Genomic DNA, 17,329 nt, shown 5'->3' with positions numbered 1-17,329 from the left:
GAAGAGACTGATGCAGGAGAATTGCTTGAGCCTAGGAGTTCAAGTCCAGCCAGGGCTACATAGCGAGACTGTCTCTAAAAAATAAACAAAACCCATGAGACTAGTTGGAAATGATTTTCTAAAAAAACTTTTGGGTTAATGGCTATTTACAAGTTCTCTACATGCACATTGGAAATACTTTTAAAGTATCTTACTTAGACCCTTGTCCTGTATCCCTAGATAATTTTAAATGAAGGCTCTAATATGTTAAGTGTTTATATGTTTCACTGTTTGTAAGAAATGTAACTACAGTCCAGTATTCATTTCTTATTGTAGGCATCTGTCATCAGTTCTGGGGAATAAGTTTGACCATGGAGCTGAAGCCATTATGCCAACGATCTTTAATTTAATTCCAAACAGTGCCAAAATTATGGCCACTTCTGGTGTTGTAGCTGTTCGGTTAATTATCCGGGTAAGTACGTTGTAGGGCCATACAATAATAAACAAGTGATAAATATTGGTGGTTGATAAGAAATAGTTGAGGCAGTTTTTATTAGAGTAACTATATATTATTGGAACCATGTTTGTACATATAATATCATCTATTACCCCCACTTAATTATAACATAGAGCTTTTTCTAATCCATAATGTGAATTGTGTATGTGGTGCAAAGTTACTGAGGTGTCAATTGTTGACTCCCCATTGGTTTTTAAATGTTTAAACATCTGTGTCTACCTCTGAGTTTATATTCTACTCATGCCTCTCACATATTACTCCTATTCTTACCTCCTTAATCCCAGTCCTTCCATTTTAGGTATTTATGCTTGTGGTTTTGCTATTCATGCAAAACTTTTATTTAATTAATTGCACATAAGCACAGAAACAAAATGTTCTCTTTAATAATTAAGAAACTTAATTATTTATACTGAAATAGTTATCCAAGTAATTTTGCACAAATCTTCAACAAAACCTACTAGTTCACAAAGGTTAAAACGAAAGTTTGTCACGTTAGCTCCTTGCCACTTTTAGGCCCATTTCTCCCAGAGGCAACTCTTTTGAAATTTTGGGGCTTGATGAAGTCGACTAAAATCTATTCAGAATATTCTTGATTATTGTGAGTTACTTGTATTATTTTTAGTTCTTACGGTTCTTACTTATACTGCCTATTTAAAATATTAAACCCCAAATCGTTATGGGACATTTCTGTTGAAACTTTATCAAAATATATTGGCCTAATAATTCCTCAGATCTCTACTGCTTGGATAATTTAGACCTTTAATAATGATTGTTTTGATTTTAGACTTATTTATGTATCATCGTGTTGCCTGTTTCTTGACTGGTGTAAGTTTTCTGATGGCCTTTGGTAATATTTAGTGAAATTATTTTTTTAAAACTCGCCAACATTTGAATTTGATATATATATATTCTGAGTGGGTTAATAAGGAAGCAGTTCTCTTAGTTTATTTTATTATATATTTTTTATTTCCAAGTGTTCACTTCTGTTGTTTTTGTTCTTTTCCACAGCACACACACATCCCTAGGCTAATACCTGTCATAACAAGCAACTGTACCTCTAAGTCTGTCGCAGTTAGAAGGTAAATTTTTAAAGGGTTTTCTCGTTATTTTTGAATTGTTTAAAAACCAAAACAAGGCCAAGCGTAGTGTCTCAGGCCTGTAATCACACACTTTAGGAGGCCAAGGCAGGAGAATTACTTCAGTCCAAGAGTTTAAGACCAGCCTGGGCAACATAGCGAGACTGCGTCTCTACAAAAATAAAAATAAAAACATTAGCTGGGCATGGTGGTACATGCCTATAGTCCCTGTGACTCGGGGGTTGAGGCAGGAAGATCACTCGAACCTTGGAATTGGAGACTGCAGTGAGCTATGGTCGCGCCACTGCGCTCCAGCCTGGGTGACAGAGCAAGACTCTGGCTCAAAATAAACTCCAAAACTCCCTCCATGGATAAAACTTCATGTTTGAAATGTTTAGTATCATTTAAGATCATTACAATAAATACCTTTGGGTTGAAGAGTCAAGATCTAAGTATTTTAGAAAATGAATTTTTTTGAGTTGGAGTCTCACTCGGTCGCCCAGACTGGAGTGCAGTGGCCGCTCCCGGCCACTGCAGCCTCGACCTGCTGGGCTCCGGCGATCCTTCCGCCTCAGCCTTCCGAGTAGCCGGAATTACAGGCGCGCACTACCACGCCAGGCTGATTTTTTGATTTACTGTAGAGATGAGGTCTCGCTGCCCAGGCGGGTCTCGAACCCTCGGGCTCCGTCAATCCACTCACCTCAGCCTCCCAAAGGCGCGGGATTACAGGCTGAGCCACTGAGCCCGGCTAACATTTGGTTTCTTAAGATACTTCTTAAACTTTTTGGTGAAAAGCATTCTCTGACATTAATGCAAAGTCCTGATTCTGTCATATACGCTGATCTTCTGTGTGTGCATGCATTCTGTATTAGCATTACTATTTAGACGAGCAAATAAAAAACAAATGACATTGCAAAACCCTTTCAGTGATGGTGCCATGAAATTTAAGTTTCTGATTGGAGGGAGACTCTTGTGTCCCGTCCCTGTGGCTACAATAGGTGCTTAATCCCTTTCATTTGCTTTGGTTTTTATTAGTAGTCAGTCTGATTACTTCTTTATGTTCCATTTTCCTAACCATAGAAATGAAAAATGTATCAATTATAAAAAGTAGTGTTGGGCCACTTAAGGAAAACATTGTTTCATTTTCACTAGCATACATATTAATAAGTTATATGTTTCTTTCTTAATACTTTCCAGGCGCTGTTTTGAATTTTTAGATTTGCTTTTACAAGAGTGGCAGACACATTCACTTGAACGGTGAGCATCTGATTTGAAGCTGTTTTTTCCTCCGAATTGAATCTTGAGAGCAAATTCCTCAGTGAGCAGTCCAACTCACTTTCTATAAGGAATGAAGGAACCTATACATTTGTTCACACTACTACTTACGTTGGCCGCAACGTGGCAGACACTTTTACCTAATTTTAGTGGCTGAAATATTAGTGTGCCCAGAGAATGGGCTCGTGTTCACCCAGGTACACAGCCAGATTTCACTTTTCATCAACTGACTCTGCTGTCTGACATTCCTCAATTCCAGTGAGGTAAATGTTGAAAGCTGCTCTAGGTAGGCGAGGTGTGACACTTAGGTCTTTAAAGCAATTTTGCTCCTTTTCCTCCCCCTCTAATTGATGCAGACAACCCGTTTACTGTTAAGGTGATTCTCTCATAATTTCCAGAGAAACTAGTTCTGAAGGGGAAAAGGGGGATTTGTTGTTTAGGTTCACAAATGATTGAGCTAAAGAAATTTTGCCTGAAAAAAAATCAGCTTTTATTTTTAAAATCTCCCGAGAGAATGAGGGTCAATGAGGTCCCTAGGTGAGGGTGGCCTGGGTGGCATCTAGAGAAGGACTCTGACTCGCTCGACTGTGTGGGAGGTGCCCAGCCTCGCACGGAGACTCCACGTTCCACGTTTCCATTTGAAGTTATTTCTCACACCTGACTTCATCTGCATGAAACCACACATTTATGATTGCGTTTGCTCTCTTTTCTAAATCTCTAGACACATATCAGTATTAGCTGAAACAATAAAGAAGGGAATACATGACGCCGATTCTGAAGCACGGATAGAAGCCAGAAAGTAAGTTTTTATTGTACTCCGCTTTTTAAATTAACTACTTTTATATTTCACATGCTTTGTATGGATTGCCTTATTAAAAACCCACTAAGTTACTTTAACATATTTTGTTAATTAGGACTTTGAAATATGACCCTAAAAGATCATTTTAGAACATTTCTCCATTTTTGTTGTTGTTGAGAAGTTTGACTGAGTGATATTATTTGGATATAAATAGAACTGAGGCAAACAACAGAATACTGGCTTTTAAATTCATGAGAAGTTATCACATAGATCAGAAAAGCACTTGTATGCATGCTCAGTCTATCCCTTCATACACTAAACTCTATTGAGAGCCGTGTCATAATCCAAAGCTACTTTACCAGTTTACCAAGCAAAATCACAGCCAAGGAGATTCTCTCCCTACGGTCACATTTTTGCACATGTCTGGTGGTGCCGGGTAAGTGTGAATCACAGTAGAGGGAGCTGACTTGACCTAATAATGCTCAGATTATCACAGTGGTAACTGGCTGTTTCTGTCTCACAACTAAGGTAGTTTTGCCGTTAGAACTGGGAATGCTCTGGTCATGTGCCCATGGCCCCTATATCTGTTACCTCTGTGGGAATAATTTTGCCACTGTGACTATAAATATCAGAAGTGTAATATTAAGACTTATTCTCTCTTGGGATGACTACTGCCAGTTTTACATCTGTGTTTTGTTTTTGATTTTCGTTTTCTATACTCTCATAGTTGATTGGTTCTTCTAACTGACACAGGCTAAAATCTAGTCTTTTCCTAGTCTGCAATGTTATGTTTTTACTTAGCTGCATTAATACATCCTGATACAGTACTTACTGCTCTTTGATTGCCCCCACAGTTAAATTATATTTCCCTTGTTTCTGGGTTTATTATAAGTCTGAAGCATTTGTCATGATCTTATCTTGAGTAGTTCCTATCTACCAACATAAGTGACATAATTAATAGTTGCTAAAGGTGATTAGAAGTAGATTTATTAATGTTTCCTTATGCTGTTTTTGTCCTTATGTTGTATTCCTTCCCCCACCCTCATTTTTTCTAGTTCTTTAATCATAATATAATACAGGTTTCAAGTAACTCTGAATGTTTTTCCAGTTTTTTCATTTAGAGATAGGATCTCACTTTGTCACACAGGCTGCAGTATAGTGGTGTGATCATAGCTCACTGAAACCTTGAACTTCTGGGCTCAAGTGATCTTCCTCCTTCAGCCTCCTAAGTAGCTAAGACTACAGACACATGCCACTATACCCCGCTAATTTTTATTTTTATTTTGTTTTATTTTTGTAGAGGTGGGATCTTGCTATGTTTCCCAGGCTGGTCTCAAATTCTTGGCCTCAAGTGATTCTCCTGCCTCAGCCTCCCAAAATGCTGGGGTTATAGGCGTGAGCCACTGTGCCTAGCAGTTTTTTCATTTTTCCTCTGTACATGCTACCTAATGCAATTTAAAATACCTCAGATCAAGGAAATCAGGGAACGTCAAGTTGCATTTGTAAAAGCTGTCATTAATTAGGAATGAATTATTAGGATGGAATTAACAAGTCCATCTCGTGTTCTAACTATCGTGCTAGATGTTCCCTAAGACTCCCCAGTCTTGCATGTTTGACCCCGTAATTCCCACTTTATAAGTGAGGCTGAGATTCAGAGAAATTAATTGATTTGTCCAGTGTCAAAAAGCCAGTGAGTTGTGGAGGCCAGGAATTATATCAGGCCTCCTTTGTTTACCCTCTCTTCCTTTACCATGCTGCTGCTCTGAGCAGGCAAACTGAGGGGTTGAGTCCTCGGAAATGTTATGTGGGCTATACTCCAGGGCTCAGTGACAGACTTATGGGGATCCTCAGACCTCGACTGGGAATTTTTGTGTCTTCCCTAGATGTTATTGGGGTTTCCACAGTCACTTCAGCAGAGAAGCAGAGCACTTATATCACACCTTGGAGTCCTCCTACCAGAAAGCCCTGCAGTCCCACCTGAAGAACTCGGACAGCATAGTGTCTCTGCCTCAATCCGACCGCTCGTCTTCCAGCTCTCAGGAGAGTCTAAAGTAAGAAACGCAGCTTGGCTTGTCATTGTGGGAATTTGTATTTAGGCGTTTACCACATGGAAACAAACTCTAGTTATGTTGACGTGTATTGTGTGCCTATTATAATTCCCCCTTTCTTCAGGTAAATTCTGGGACTAGGTAGGATGCCGGGTGGGAGATGGTCAGAAGTAGACTAGTCCTTGGCCTCTGCCATAAGTGTTCTTCAGTTAAACGTGTATGACAGTCCCAGAATACAGCTTTAGAATAGCGTAAATGAATTACAGAGTAGTGTGAATTGTATACGCCAGTGCTTCCAAGAGTCTTCTGAGAGGATGTAAGTGTGAACCTGGAGAGTTTGGAAAAGGAGGGTACTCAGCAACTGGGACTTAATATTATTATCAACTTCGCTCTGTGATCTTCCTTTCTGTCTCTGTTTACTCTCTCTCTGCATTTGGAAGGTAGTCCAGAATATATTGCTAAAGCTTTGTTGGAAATTACGGGATTTTAAGGTTGGTTTATACTGCCTGAAAATTCTAAAAAATCTGAAATGATTCTTTATTATCATAATGTCCAATTATAGTTTTTATTTGTATTAATGCAGATAAAGTACACATTTGATAATAAACAAATGTATACTTTGATTTTTAGTCGGCCGCTCTCTGCCAAAAGAAGTCCTACTGGAAGTACCACATCTAGAGGTAAGACTAACAGCCTTGAAGAAGACCTGTTCTCAGCCTCTGGTGGGCCGCACGGCGCCCAAAGGCTACCCGGTTGCAGGAGGCCGGTGGCCTCTCCTGCACTCCAGGCACAGATTGGGCAGTCTGCTGCTCTGCCACCTGCTGTGCCTCTCCTTAGCAGATCCACTTTGCCAAGGCCGGTCACTGCTGAGGATAACACTGGCAGCATTACTCAGGCAGGCAGGAGGGAGGCTCTGGGACCTTTGCTCCCCCCCCTCCAGATGACGCTGCGCCTTTCTCTGATCCCTTGACTAGACTTTGAAGACAGTTGGTGACACTTTGAGGCGGAGCAGCAGCAGCTTGGTGACTGCTAGTGGCGGGAGGGTGACCTGTCCCAGGAAGGGGGGGCCCCTAGGTAAGAGTCCCTGTGCAGTTGTGTTATTGCATGAGGAGCCTGGCCAGGCCCGAGCATTTTTTGGTTATTTCACTTCTTTTCATAGTGACCAGAAATATGGCCATTTCTTTGAGATTTAGAGTCTTTAGTTACAAGGAAATATGTGTATATGGAGTAGATATGTTGTAATTGAGGTCACTTCTAGTTTCAGCATCACCTGAGCTCTCTTCCTGCCAAGGAGAGACTGTCAGTCAGTCCTTTGTGCTCCTGCTTTTGTGAAAACTTGATATTTGTTTTCAAGAAAACAAAACAACATGAAATTTTAGCAGTGTACGTTTACAATTCTGTGTAGTCCTTACTGATGCTTCCTCCTTCACCACTAAAGCTTCTACAGTTAGTACCAAATCTGTGTCAACGACTGGGTCCCTCCAGCGGTCTCGAAGTGATATTGACGTGAACGCGGCAGCCAGTGCCAAATCCAAAGTTTCCTCTTCTTCGGGTGCAACACCATTCAGCTCTGCAGCAGCCCTGCCTCCGGGATCATATGCGTCCTTAGGTAACCTAACCTCTGTCATCCTTTCCCTCTTGCTCTGCTGTTTGAGGTGACTCGTATGTCTGAGGAAATGACAGACTCCCGTGACTGAGGGCATTCTTGCTGTTGCAGGACTGATCCTTCCGTCGAGATGACTCTGTGCACTTGCTGCCGGTTAACAGCCACCCTTGTGGAGCGTTCCTTTCCCTCGGGCCTCGTCCCTTTGGGTCCCGAGTAAGCACACTTGTGCTTGGGGAACAGGTGGCACTGAGCACATCTTGCCTGGGCCACTTCCTCCTGCTAGTGGCAAGCCCAGCCAGTACCACAGCCACCTCCCATGTGGCCACAGCTTGGTTTTCTCCCCTCCTGACACTGGTGGGAGCAGAGTCGGAAGGGTTCAGTGAGGTATTCAGTAAGGATAGTCATTGTAGCTAGTGTTTCTTAATCTGAGAATATTACCAGGGTTGAGGGGGTGGGCTGGGTTGGTGGAAACGGTAGGAGGACTAGGAAGGAATGTGATGAGCTCAGTAACCGACATAACCATGTCTGTACGGAAGACTGTTGTCCTTCCACGTGTCACCTTGAGCACACGGTGGTCCAAAGGGGTTTTTAAAGAAATACTTCCAAAATTTTAATGTCTGACATAGTGGTAGATCCATTACTCATTCTTTCAGCAGATCCTTAATTCCTACTGTGTGTGAAGCTGATTATTTATTTCATTTTGGTTTTGTAAGAGCCAAGTTATTCAAAACCAAAATCTAGGGACCTAGCTGGATTGGTTTTACTTTGGACTTGAAGAAAATGAATGATACACAAGCATCATGAAACATTGAGCTGGAGTTACTTATGTGGCGTATGAATGAATTCCAAAGTCGGTTATAAAATGAATGTTGTGAAAATGTTTTGAGCATTGGAAGCACAGTGAGCGAGTAGCACCCAGAGAAGATTCCAGGATATGCCATTCATTAGCTCCGTGACCTTGAGCAGATGGTGGAATCTTTGGGTCTATTTGTCCTCCCCATAAATTACTTGTAATAATAGGCATCTCCAATATATTATGAGGATAAATGAAATTACATATAGGTTTTTTATAAACTGTTGTCCTGTAAGATGGAAGACAGTGTGATTGTGATAAGAACATTATTAATGAAAAAGTATATGTTCTGGAGCATTTTGCCCAGTGAGTCCTGTTTTCTCCACGGAAATACCTCGTACACACATACATTTCAGTTGGGAAGAAACTCAGTAAGAACTCTTTATCGTTTTCACTATTGCAACATTAATAGGTGTGTTATGATGTTATGTTGATATGTAATCATTGAGCAAGGGAGAAGTAACAACTCTTCCCACCTATAGTGAGTTAGTTAATTTTACTCTTCTTTAAGAATTTTAGCTCAGTCTTTAGGAATTTACCTATCCCTCAATACATTTGATTTACCTTTAGTATTTGTTTCATTGCTGGAAAACGTGAGTAAAAAGCAGCCTTTAGAGTGCTCAGTGTTCATTGTTTTTCTGTGCATATTTGGAGTGTTTGAACATGAATGGTGTAGACTTGCCCCAGTGCGAGTAAAGCCCCCCAGATCTTCTGGTATGATGGTATAGGACTGACCCTTCAGAAACACTGATGATACGTTTTTCAGCCCAGTATTGCCCCTTCAGAGAACAGGACTGGAGTGTTCACCTGCTTTTACTGTTTCCTGAGAATTCTACGCAACATTCCTTATTATGTCCCAACCACCAAAAAGCCCTGAAGTATAACCCTAGTGAGAGTTAGCTACAGTTACTACTTAGGTTGACACATGACATCTGTGCAAAAGTGTAGCATTAAAGTTGATGGTCCTTTTCCAAACTTCCAGAGTCCCGGCACATGAGGGAAGACATGGAGTACATAGGCCTGGACTCAGGTACCGTGCTGGACAGCTTCTGCTGCTGGACGTGTAGTTGGGATAGGCGTTGCTGGAGCAAGCTTCTCTGAGCTTCTTACTTGCCTCTGCCCTTTGGGTGACACTTTAGTATTGGAATTTCTAGTCCCTTCTCTCTGTCCCATTCTGCTAGTACTTTCTTCCAAGTAGAAGGAACTCTTAAGAGGCTGAGAGTTGGCCAAAACAAAAACAACATTCTTTCAGCTATGGCACTACTCAGGGTTGCCATTCTGTATTTTATTTTCCAAAAGCAAAAACACATTACTCTATGCTTAGCTAATTTCAGTTTAAGGCGTACTTACTTGCTTCAGACTCTGCTTTGCTGTTGAACTTGTTTCCCTTTTAAGTTTGTTTTAAATGGTACTTTTGCTTTTTTAGTAGCTAATAACATTCTGCTTTTTAATTTTTGAATGTTACTAACTGTTCCCTGTTATCCCTTCCCTTGTTTTTAATTTGCTTAAAGATGGTACTACCACTAAAGCGGAGGGTAAGCGGTTTGTTTCTGTGATTGAGGTGTGTCTCACTCTCTCCGGTCCTCTGTGCTCACCGAGTGTTGCCCGGCGCCCACTTGTCCTCACCAAGGTCCCTGCATGAGATGTTGCACGCCGTTTTCCCCTCCTCTCTCCATTCTGTCTCCACTGGGTTTTTGCCGTACCTCTACCTGAGTTCGCCCCTCCTCGTTCAGTCTGTTCTCGTGAGTTTGGGCACTGAAATATGCTGTGCGTGGTTTCCAACGCTGAGTCCACACTGGGGAGGAGCGCTGACGTCACGCTGTGTGCTGCTGTCCTCATGGACTGCCTGTCTTTGCTGTTACTGCTCTCCTGAAGCACCACCTTAGCTTTTATCTCCTCTTCCTTCCTTCTGTGCTTTTGTGGGCCTCTCGGGATTTGCCTTTCCTGTTTTGAAAATAAGTTTCAGTGTCAGTCATTCAGACTAAAGGCTGGTAAAGGTTTTCTAGCAGGTAGTTTATCAAAATTTAAAGAGTACTTTCCTTTCCCCTAAAGGTGCTACTGATTTGTGCCTTGCCTTTCCTTGTTTGTCTCGCGGACACAGGTCCTGGGCACTGACCTGCGCTCGCTCACCCGCTCGTCAGCCACGAGCCGTTAAGTGCCCGCCATGTGCCCTGTCGCAGTGGTGAGACACACAGGAATATGCAGGCCCACGTCATTTTCTTTTTGTGCCATCTTCAAGGGGCTCTTTCTGATTTTGTGTTGCCTTTTGAATCGCAGACATGGCTGTTCCAGTCTGTGCAGGTCTCTGACTAGCCTGTGTCAGATTCTGCAAAGCCTCTAGCCAGGAAGCATGATGATGCTTTAAGTAATTGAAATTTAATATAATTTTAAGCCTTCTTTGCTTAATAGTGGCTTAGGTCAACCAGCCCTCAGGATAATGACTTAATTAGCAACTAGGAGCACCTAGTTCATTTTTATATATTATTTAGCCACTCTAAATGGCTAGCATGCAAGGTGGATGGGGTTTTAGCTTGATGTGTACAGTTCTGTTCCTTTAATTAATATATACTACCATAAGAGACTCATAGGGGAAAAAATGGGAATGAAATCTGTTTTTCAGATGAACATAGTCCCAAGATCAATGTTGCTGAAACTTATCATAAGAATTACCTGGATGCTTACTGAGAAAAACAGTCCTGGGTCCTTCCCCTTGAGATGCTGGTTAAGTTTGGAAGGAGCCAGAGAATCTAAATTTCCATTTAGCCTCACTGATGATTCTTAGGGTTAGACAAGTTTGTGAAAAAGTTTCCGAAATGGAAGGATGGGCCAGAAACCTCTGTTCTGATAGGCCTTCATTTGTGGTAGCAGAAGGCTGAGGCTGGCGGGATTGTGAAGCTGGCTAATGATTTTCTTCATTTCTTTTGCTGATCTGAGTAATTTTTACATTTGACCTTTCCAAAGAAACAATCCTGTTTTCTCAGTCTAATTGGAAGGGGAGTGAAGGAGTTTCGAGAATAATGTAGATGGAATTAAAAGCAAAGACATTACCTGGAATTTTTTTTCCCCCAGAATGCCCTGATTCCTCTTCTCCTTTATACAACGGAATTGAAATTGGCCTGTTTTTGTGACCAGCTTTGAGAATGTTTAGCTTGTTTTCTTTTTGCCAGTCCTGAACAAGGTCAGAATTGCCCTTCAATTACTGTGAGGAGATTCTCTTTCTCCGGTTCTCTCTCTGCTAAAATATGCAGGCCCTTGTTTTTGTAGACAGCTCAGACTCTGACACTGTGTGGAGCTTGCTGAGGGAGCACAGTGGGCATCAGTATCCGTATGCAGGGTCGCACAGACCGTGGCAGCACCAGCCAGCCAGGGCCTTGGGTGATGACGAGAGGGACAGGACAGATGTTTCTAAGAGACCTGTAGATTGCAACCCTTGTAGGCTGTCATTGTTCTGTGGGTTCCAGCAGTGAAACTGCAGAGCCAGCGATGTTTAGAAAAGCCGCCAGCAAGCCGGGCTCAGTGGCTCAGCCTGTAATCCCATGCCTTTGGGAGGCTGAGGTGGGTGAATTGCCTGAGCCCGCGGGTTCGAGACCCACCTGGGTGGCGAGACCTCATCTCTACGATAAATTAAAAAATCAGGTGGGTGTGGTAGCGCATGCCTGTAATTCTGGCTACTTGGAAGGCTGAGGGTTGAGGCTGCGGTGGCTGGGAGCAGCCACTGCACTTCAGTCTGGGCGACAGAGTGAGACTCCAACTCAAAAAAAAAAAAGAAAAGCAGCCAGTGGTTACTAGGAAAAGGCCGTGGTGTAAATACCCCTAGTTCCCAGCTGCATTTTTGGAGTAATTATGGGCCTTTAAAAAATTTGTTCATAAATATATTAAGTATTTTACAGTCTGGATTCTGAGACAAGAAAAGAAATACTTTCCTCATCATAGGGCAGAGGTATGATTTGAGTCAGTAGTTGAATGCTGTAAATTAAAAATTTAGGCAGCACTATTCAATATAATAGAGTTCTGGCAACTCCATTATTATAATAATTGAGAAAAATGCATATTCTTTAGGAGTTACTTATTGTACACATCAAGGAATCCTTCTAATGTTTATGACTAATTAGACAAATATTTATTTGATAAAGAATTAAAAACTCAATCTTTGGACTAAAGTTTACTTCTAGGTTGTCTTTCGATATGTTCAATAATTTTGAAAATTTGAATGAAGAAAGCATATTGTCTTTTATTTTGCACAGGAGAAAGTTTATGACTAGATGTCACATGGTAAATTAATGTACATTCAGGCTTTTTAAAAAAGCTGATATGCTTACAGAAAGCATTATTTATACTTTTTTCCAAAATAAATAACTTTTTTTTATTATAAAGATGTGGGTTACAATTCAGGGTTAGATATACAAACATTGATTATGAGGTACCCTTGTTGATGAGGTGTGCCTCTCCCTCCCCTAGCAATTTTCCTCAACTGCCAAGCCCACCCCCCCTCCCCTGACAGTTTCCCACTACTGCCAGTTTCTTTCTTATAGTATTATGATAATTGTTCAAGGTCCGCTTATGAGTGAGAACATGTGGTACTCTGTTCTTGATTTCTGTGAGAGACCACTGAGTGTGACTCTAAATCCATCCAAGTTGCTGTGAAGTCCATATGTTTATCCTTCTTTGTGGCTGCATAATATTCCATTGTGTATATGTACCACATTTTTACAAGATAAATAACTTTAAATGCAAAATTACAAAATTACAATGACAGGTCATTGATTGTTTCAGTGAATCATTTGTGTAAGATGTATTCAGAGGCCATGCCAGCTTTACTTTTGGTGATTTTTATTAAGATTACACAGTAAAAAATTAAAACTATGTAGTGTAGGTTCATCAGCTCTTCAGGAAAAATAACTTCGATTTTAGAACAATTTTACCAGGAAATAAAACATTTGGCATTGCTGTTCATCCAAGAACTGTGAATTTAGGTAATTGGCCTTTTGATATAGTGTAAAAAATATATATATCTACATATAGAAGTAAAAGACTGTTAAGAAGCCTTTTTCGCATTTATTGCTTAATAATATGATGGAAATTATTCTTTTTAGGGGAGTAGTTGTAGGTAGCAAAATTCATTAAGTGATCACATTCCCCAATTTTGGTTCTATCAGAAATACTTTGTATATATGTGAGTAGAGGTTGGTTTAATCGTGCCCCCAAACAATGAGATGTAAAACAACTGTATATGCCAATGTATCCCAGTGTGATGAGAATTGAGATTTGTTTTAAAGAGCTTTTAATTTTTGCCATCTGTAAATTGGGAATTTGCCGAAAAATTTTGAAACATGTAGGGAACAGAAAAACCCTAGTGACATGAGACTGTGTAGTGATTTTTCAGGTGCCTAACATGGAGATGGAGAAACCCTGCCTGCAAACTAAACCTGGTACACAGGTTTACTCTCCCCTGTTTTGAGGTCTCTTCTAGAAGAATGGCAGTATGATTGAAAAAGAATCTTTAGCAGCAGCTTTAAAAAGCCATGAGAGATGAATATTCCTTCTTTATTCCTTGGAAATTGAAGGCTTTGTATTCCTCTTGTAATACTTTGTTTTCTTCTGGGTCTGCTTTTCTCTGGTTAGGTTTGTTTGTTGATGCATCTCTTGTTTGGCCCTCCCTCCAGAATTTGTTTTTGTTGTTGCACAGTTCTCTCTCTCTGTCTCTCTCTCTTTTTTTTTTTTTTTTTCTTATGCTGGCATTTTTTTTTTCTTCTTTTACACCTGTCTTCTTTTTGTCTCTGTCACTTAATAGGTCATAATATAGAGCGGAAGTATATTTTTACTACTTGTTGCATTTATTGAAACTTCATTTTTTTCTAAAGAACCCAGAGCATTTTGTATCATGTTTTGGAAACATACAGATGGTCATATTGGCAAATCAGTAGGCTGGAAGCAAACGAAAAAATGAAATGACATCTCTCCCAATAAAATAAATACATACCTGAGTTTAACACTACAAAGACCCTTTAAACTACATAGAAGCTGCTTCTCAAAAAAGTAAGCAAAGTTCAGAATCAACAGGATCAAAAACGGTAGTGACAGCTTGGACTGATTTTTAAGGCTGTTCTCAAAGGCTTAGTTACTTATGAGTAACTTAGGGTAGACAGAAAACAAGACCTTGAGCTCACCCAAGGTGAAAGTTGAGTTGGCATTAAGCCAGCATTGTCAAGAGGCTATATATATCCAATTAAAAGGTAGACTAGTAAAATAAAACCAAATAAAACAACAAAAAACACTCTATGTCATCAAATTCGCATGCTGTTTATCATGACTTTCTCTTGGACAGATGGGAAAAAAATCTTCCCCAATAATTTATAACTACTCTCTACTCAACACAAGTTATGGTTTCACATTTACATTATCTGTGGTGTCTGTAAAACTACTAGCTGATGAATAAAAGTGGTCTATGTGGCCGGGCTCGGTGGCTCAGCTTGTAATCCCAGCACTTTGGGAGGCTGAGGCAAGTGGATTGTCTGAGCCCACGGGTTCGAGACCAGCCTGGGCAACTTGACGAGACCTCATCTCTACAATAAATCAAAAATTAGCCTAGTGTGGTAGCACGTATCTGTGGTTCCAGCTACTTGAAAGGCTGAGGTGGAAGGATCCCCGGAGCCCAGCAGGTTGAGGCTGCGGTGGCTGGCAGTGTGCCACTGCACTCCGGTCTGGGCAACAGAGTGAGGCTCCAACTCAAAAAATAAAAAAGTGGTCTATGTTTATAGACCCTGTGGGTACCTGACATTCTACAGAGGAAGCCACTCTCAAATCTGACTCTTTTAGGGTTCCTGCAGATTAAAATCAACCAAATATGAGCTCATAGTCCCAATTTAAATCCATCACAAGTCAGAGGCAGCAGGGGAAAAGAATAAAGATAGCATATACCCTTAAGGATCTGACAGTCTATAAAATAGCTATATTTAAGTTGTTTAAAAGAAATAGGAAACGTGCATTTTTATTTTTATTTTTTAGCAATACATAGAATTTGGACTGGGGGTGGTGGCTCACGTCTAAAATCACAGCAATTGAGGAGACCAAGGCAGGAGTCCGAGACCAGCCTGGGAGACATCGTGAGACCCTGTCTCTGTTTGTTTAAACATATATATATACATTTTTTAAAAAGCAGTATATAAAATTTAGTAGTACTAATTATCCAGTGATCTTCCCAATTAAGAATATATTACTGATCTGGAATAAAAGCAGTGAACACACACAGCTCCAAACCTAAGCATGGCAATCGCCCTAGTAGGCGAGGGTCTAAACTGGCTGTTACACTGAGGCTTTTGGCTGAACCTGGAATTCTTGGACATTTGCTGTGATGCCTATGCAAGACATATAGGACAGGAGGTGAGCCCAAGTCCATGGAAGACCTGCACCGTCACTGGGGGACACGCTAGCTTTGCTAAACTGAAAAGGACAACAGAGCATTTGCCCATCTTAACTGTGGTGCTGGTTAGAGAGAGGAAGTACTCTGCCTCAGAATTTGCAACCAAAATCTCCATGCAGGCTCCTGGTCAGAATATACATTATCTCTGAAAAATCTAAATATGATGAGAGCCTTAAAAGCAAATCTAAAAAGAAAAAAAACCTAAATAGATAAATCGTTTTAAATTGGCTATGAATTGCTTGTATCTACAGGACATAACCAGAATCAGAGATCCTCATGGGAGGAATTCACCTTTATATAGATCTTTAAAACTTAAAAATTTCCTTCAAGTTCCAAGAAAAATTATCATTTCATTATTTTTATAGAAATAAGAAATTTTAGAAAGCGAGCAAGACTATCAAGAATGACCAAGCAGGTTTTGAAAAAGCACAAATGGTATTTCTAGAAAGGAAAATATAAATTATTAAAATTTAAAAATTATGGGTAAATTGAATAGCAGAATCAATGTAGATGAAGAGGGAATTCATAAATTAGAAGAAATTTTCCAGACGACAGTATAAGATTAGAAAATATGACAGGGATATTAAGTAAGATGGAAGATAATAAATTTAACAAGTTTAACTAGAGTTGAAGAAGAGAGAGGAAGGACAGGCACAGTGGTTTATGCCTATAATCCCAGCACTTTGGGAGGCTGAGGTGCGAGGATTGCCTGAGCCCATGGGTTCGAGATCAACCTAGGCACCTTGGCAAGACTCATCTCTATAGTAAATCAAAAAATAAGCTGGACTTGGTGGCATGTGCCTGTGGTTCTGGCTACTTGGAAGACTGAGGTGGAAGGATCGCCTGAGCCCAGCAGATCGAGGTTGTGGTGGGGCAGAGACAATATTGAAGAGATCATGGTTAGGGATCTTTTCAGAATTGATGAAAGATACTAAAGCGTAGATTCAAAAAACCCAGTAAATTCCAAGCAAGACTGAAAGAAATCTGTTAAACACGTTATAGTAAAATTGTAGGACATCAAAGAAGATACTAGAAGCAGTCAGAAGGGAAAAGAGACTACTCACAAAGGAAAGCCAGAGGTTAAATGCAAATAAAACTGGGGAAATTGGAATAAGATTGATGGAGCATATTAATGTCCTGTTTCTGACTTTGTGTTATACTTTTGTAAGATGTTACCAGTGAGAAAAACTGACTAAAGAATGCACAGGATTTCTCTGTATTATTTCTTACAGCTGCATGTGAATTTATAATTACTTCAAAATAAGGTTTAATTTAAAATGAAGGGAACCTGGCCGGGTGCAGTGGCTCATGCCTGTAATCCCAGCACTCTGGAAGGCCAACGCAAGAGGATTGCTTGAGCCCAGGAGCTCGAGACCAGCCTGAGCGACATAGCGAAACCTCATCTCTAAGAAAAAGAAAACCAAAAGAAATGCAAAAACTTAGCTGAGTGTAGTAGCTCATGTCTATAATCTCAGCTACTTGAAAGACTGAGGCAGAAGGATCTCCTGAGCCCAAAAGGTCAAGGTCACAATGAGCCATGATCTCGTTGTACTCCAGCCTAGGTGACAGTGTGAATCCCTGACTCAAAAAAAGGAAAAATAGTTAAAATAAAATAAAATGGAGGGCACTCTTAAAAATACTGTACTTTTCAAAAGTGTGATTTTTGTATCTTTAAAATAGAAAATTTAAAAAAGACCCAAAAAATGTGATTTAATAGAAACTGTGGGTTTTTTTGATTTTTTTTTTTTTTTTTTTT

General features: G+C 40.3%; 1 protein-coding gene across 1 annotated transcript in view; it reads left to right on the top strand.

The window, feature by feature from the left end:
- CLASP1 (cytoplasmic linker associated protein 1) overlaps positions 1-17,329 on the top strand; it is a 241,921-nt gene that overhangs the window by 143,199 nt on the left and 81,393 nt on the right. Inside the window, exons 12-19 of the mRNA XM_021719081.1 lie at positions 316-451; positions 1,505-1,575; positions 2,770-2,829; positions 3,569-3,646; positions 5,530-5,697; positions 6,325-6,374; positions 7,133-7,303; positions 9,665-9,688. Coding sequence (XP_021574756.1) covers positions 316-451; positions 1,505-1,575; positions 2,770-2,829; positions 3,569-3,646; positions 5,530-5,697; positions 6,325-6,374; positions 7,133-7,303; positions 9,665-9,688 — 758 coding nt within the window. The remainder of the gene's footprint in view (positions 1-315; positions 452-1,504; positions 1,576-2,769; positions 2,830-3,568; positions 3,647-5,529; positions 5,698-6,324; positions 6,375-7,132; positions 7,304-9,664; positions 9,689-17,329) is intronic.

Source organism: Carlito syrichta, unplaced genomic scaffold (assembly GCF_000164805.1).
Source record: "Carlito syrichta isolate Samal-C Ts95f unplaced genomic scaffold, Tarsius_syrichta-2.0.1 Scaffold314115, whole genome shotgun sequence".
NCBI classification, from domain to species: Eukaryota; Metazoa; Chordata; class Mammalia; order Primates; family Tarsiidae; genus Carlito; species Carlito syrichta.
This window is presented reverse-complemented; position numbering and strand designations above follow the sequence as displayed.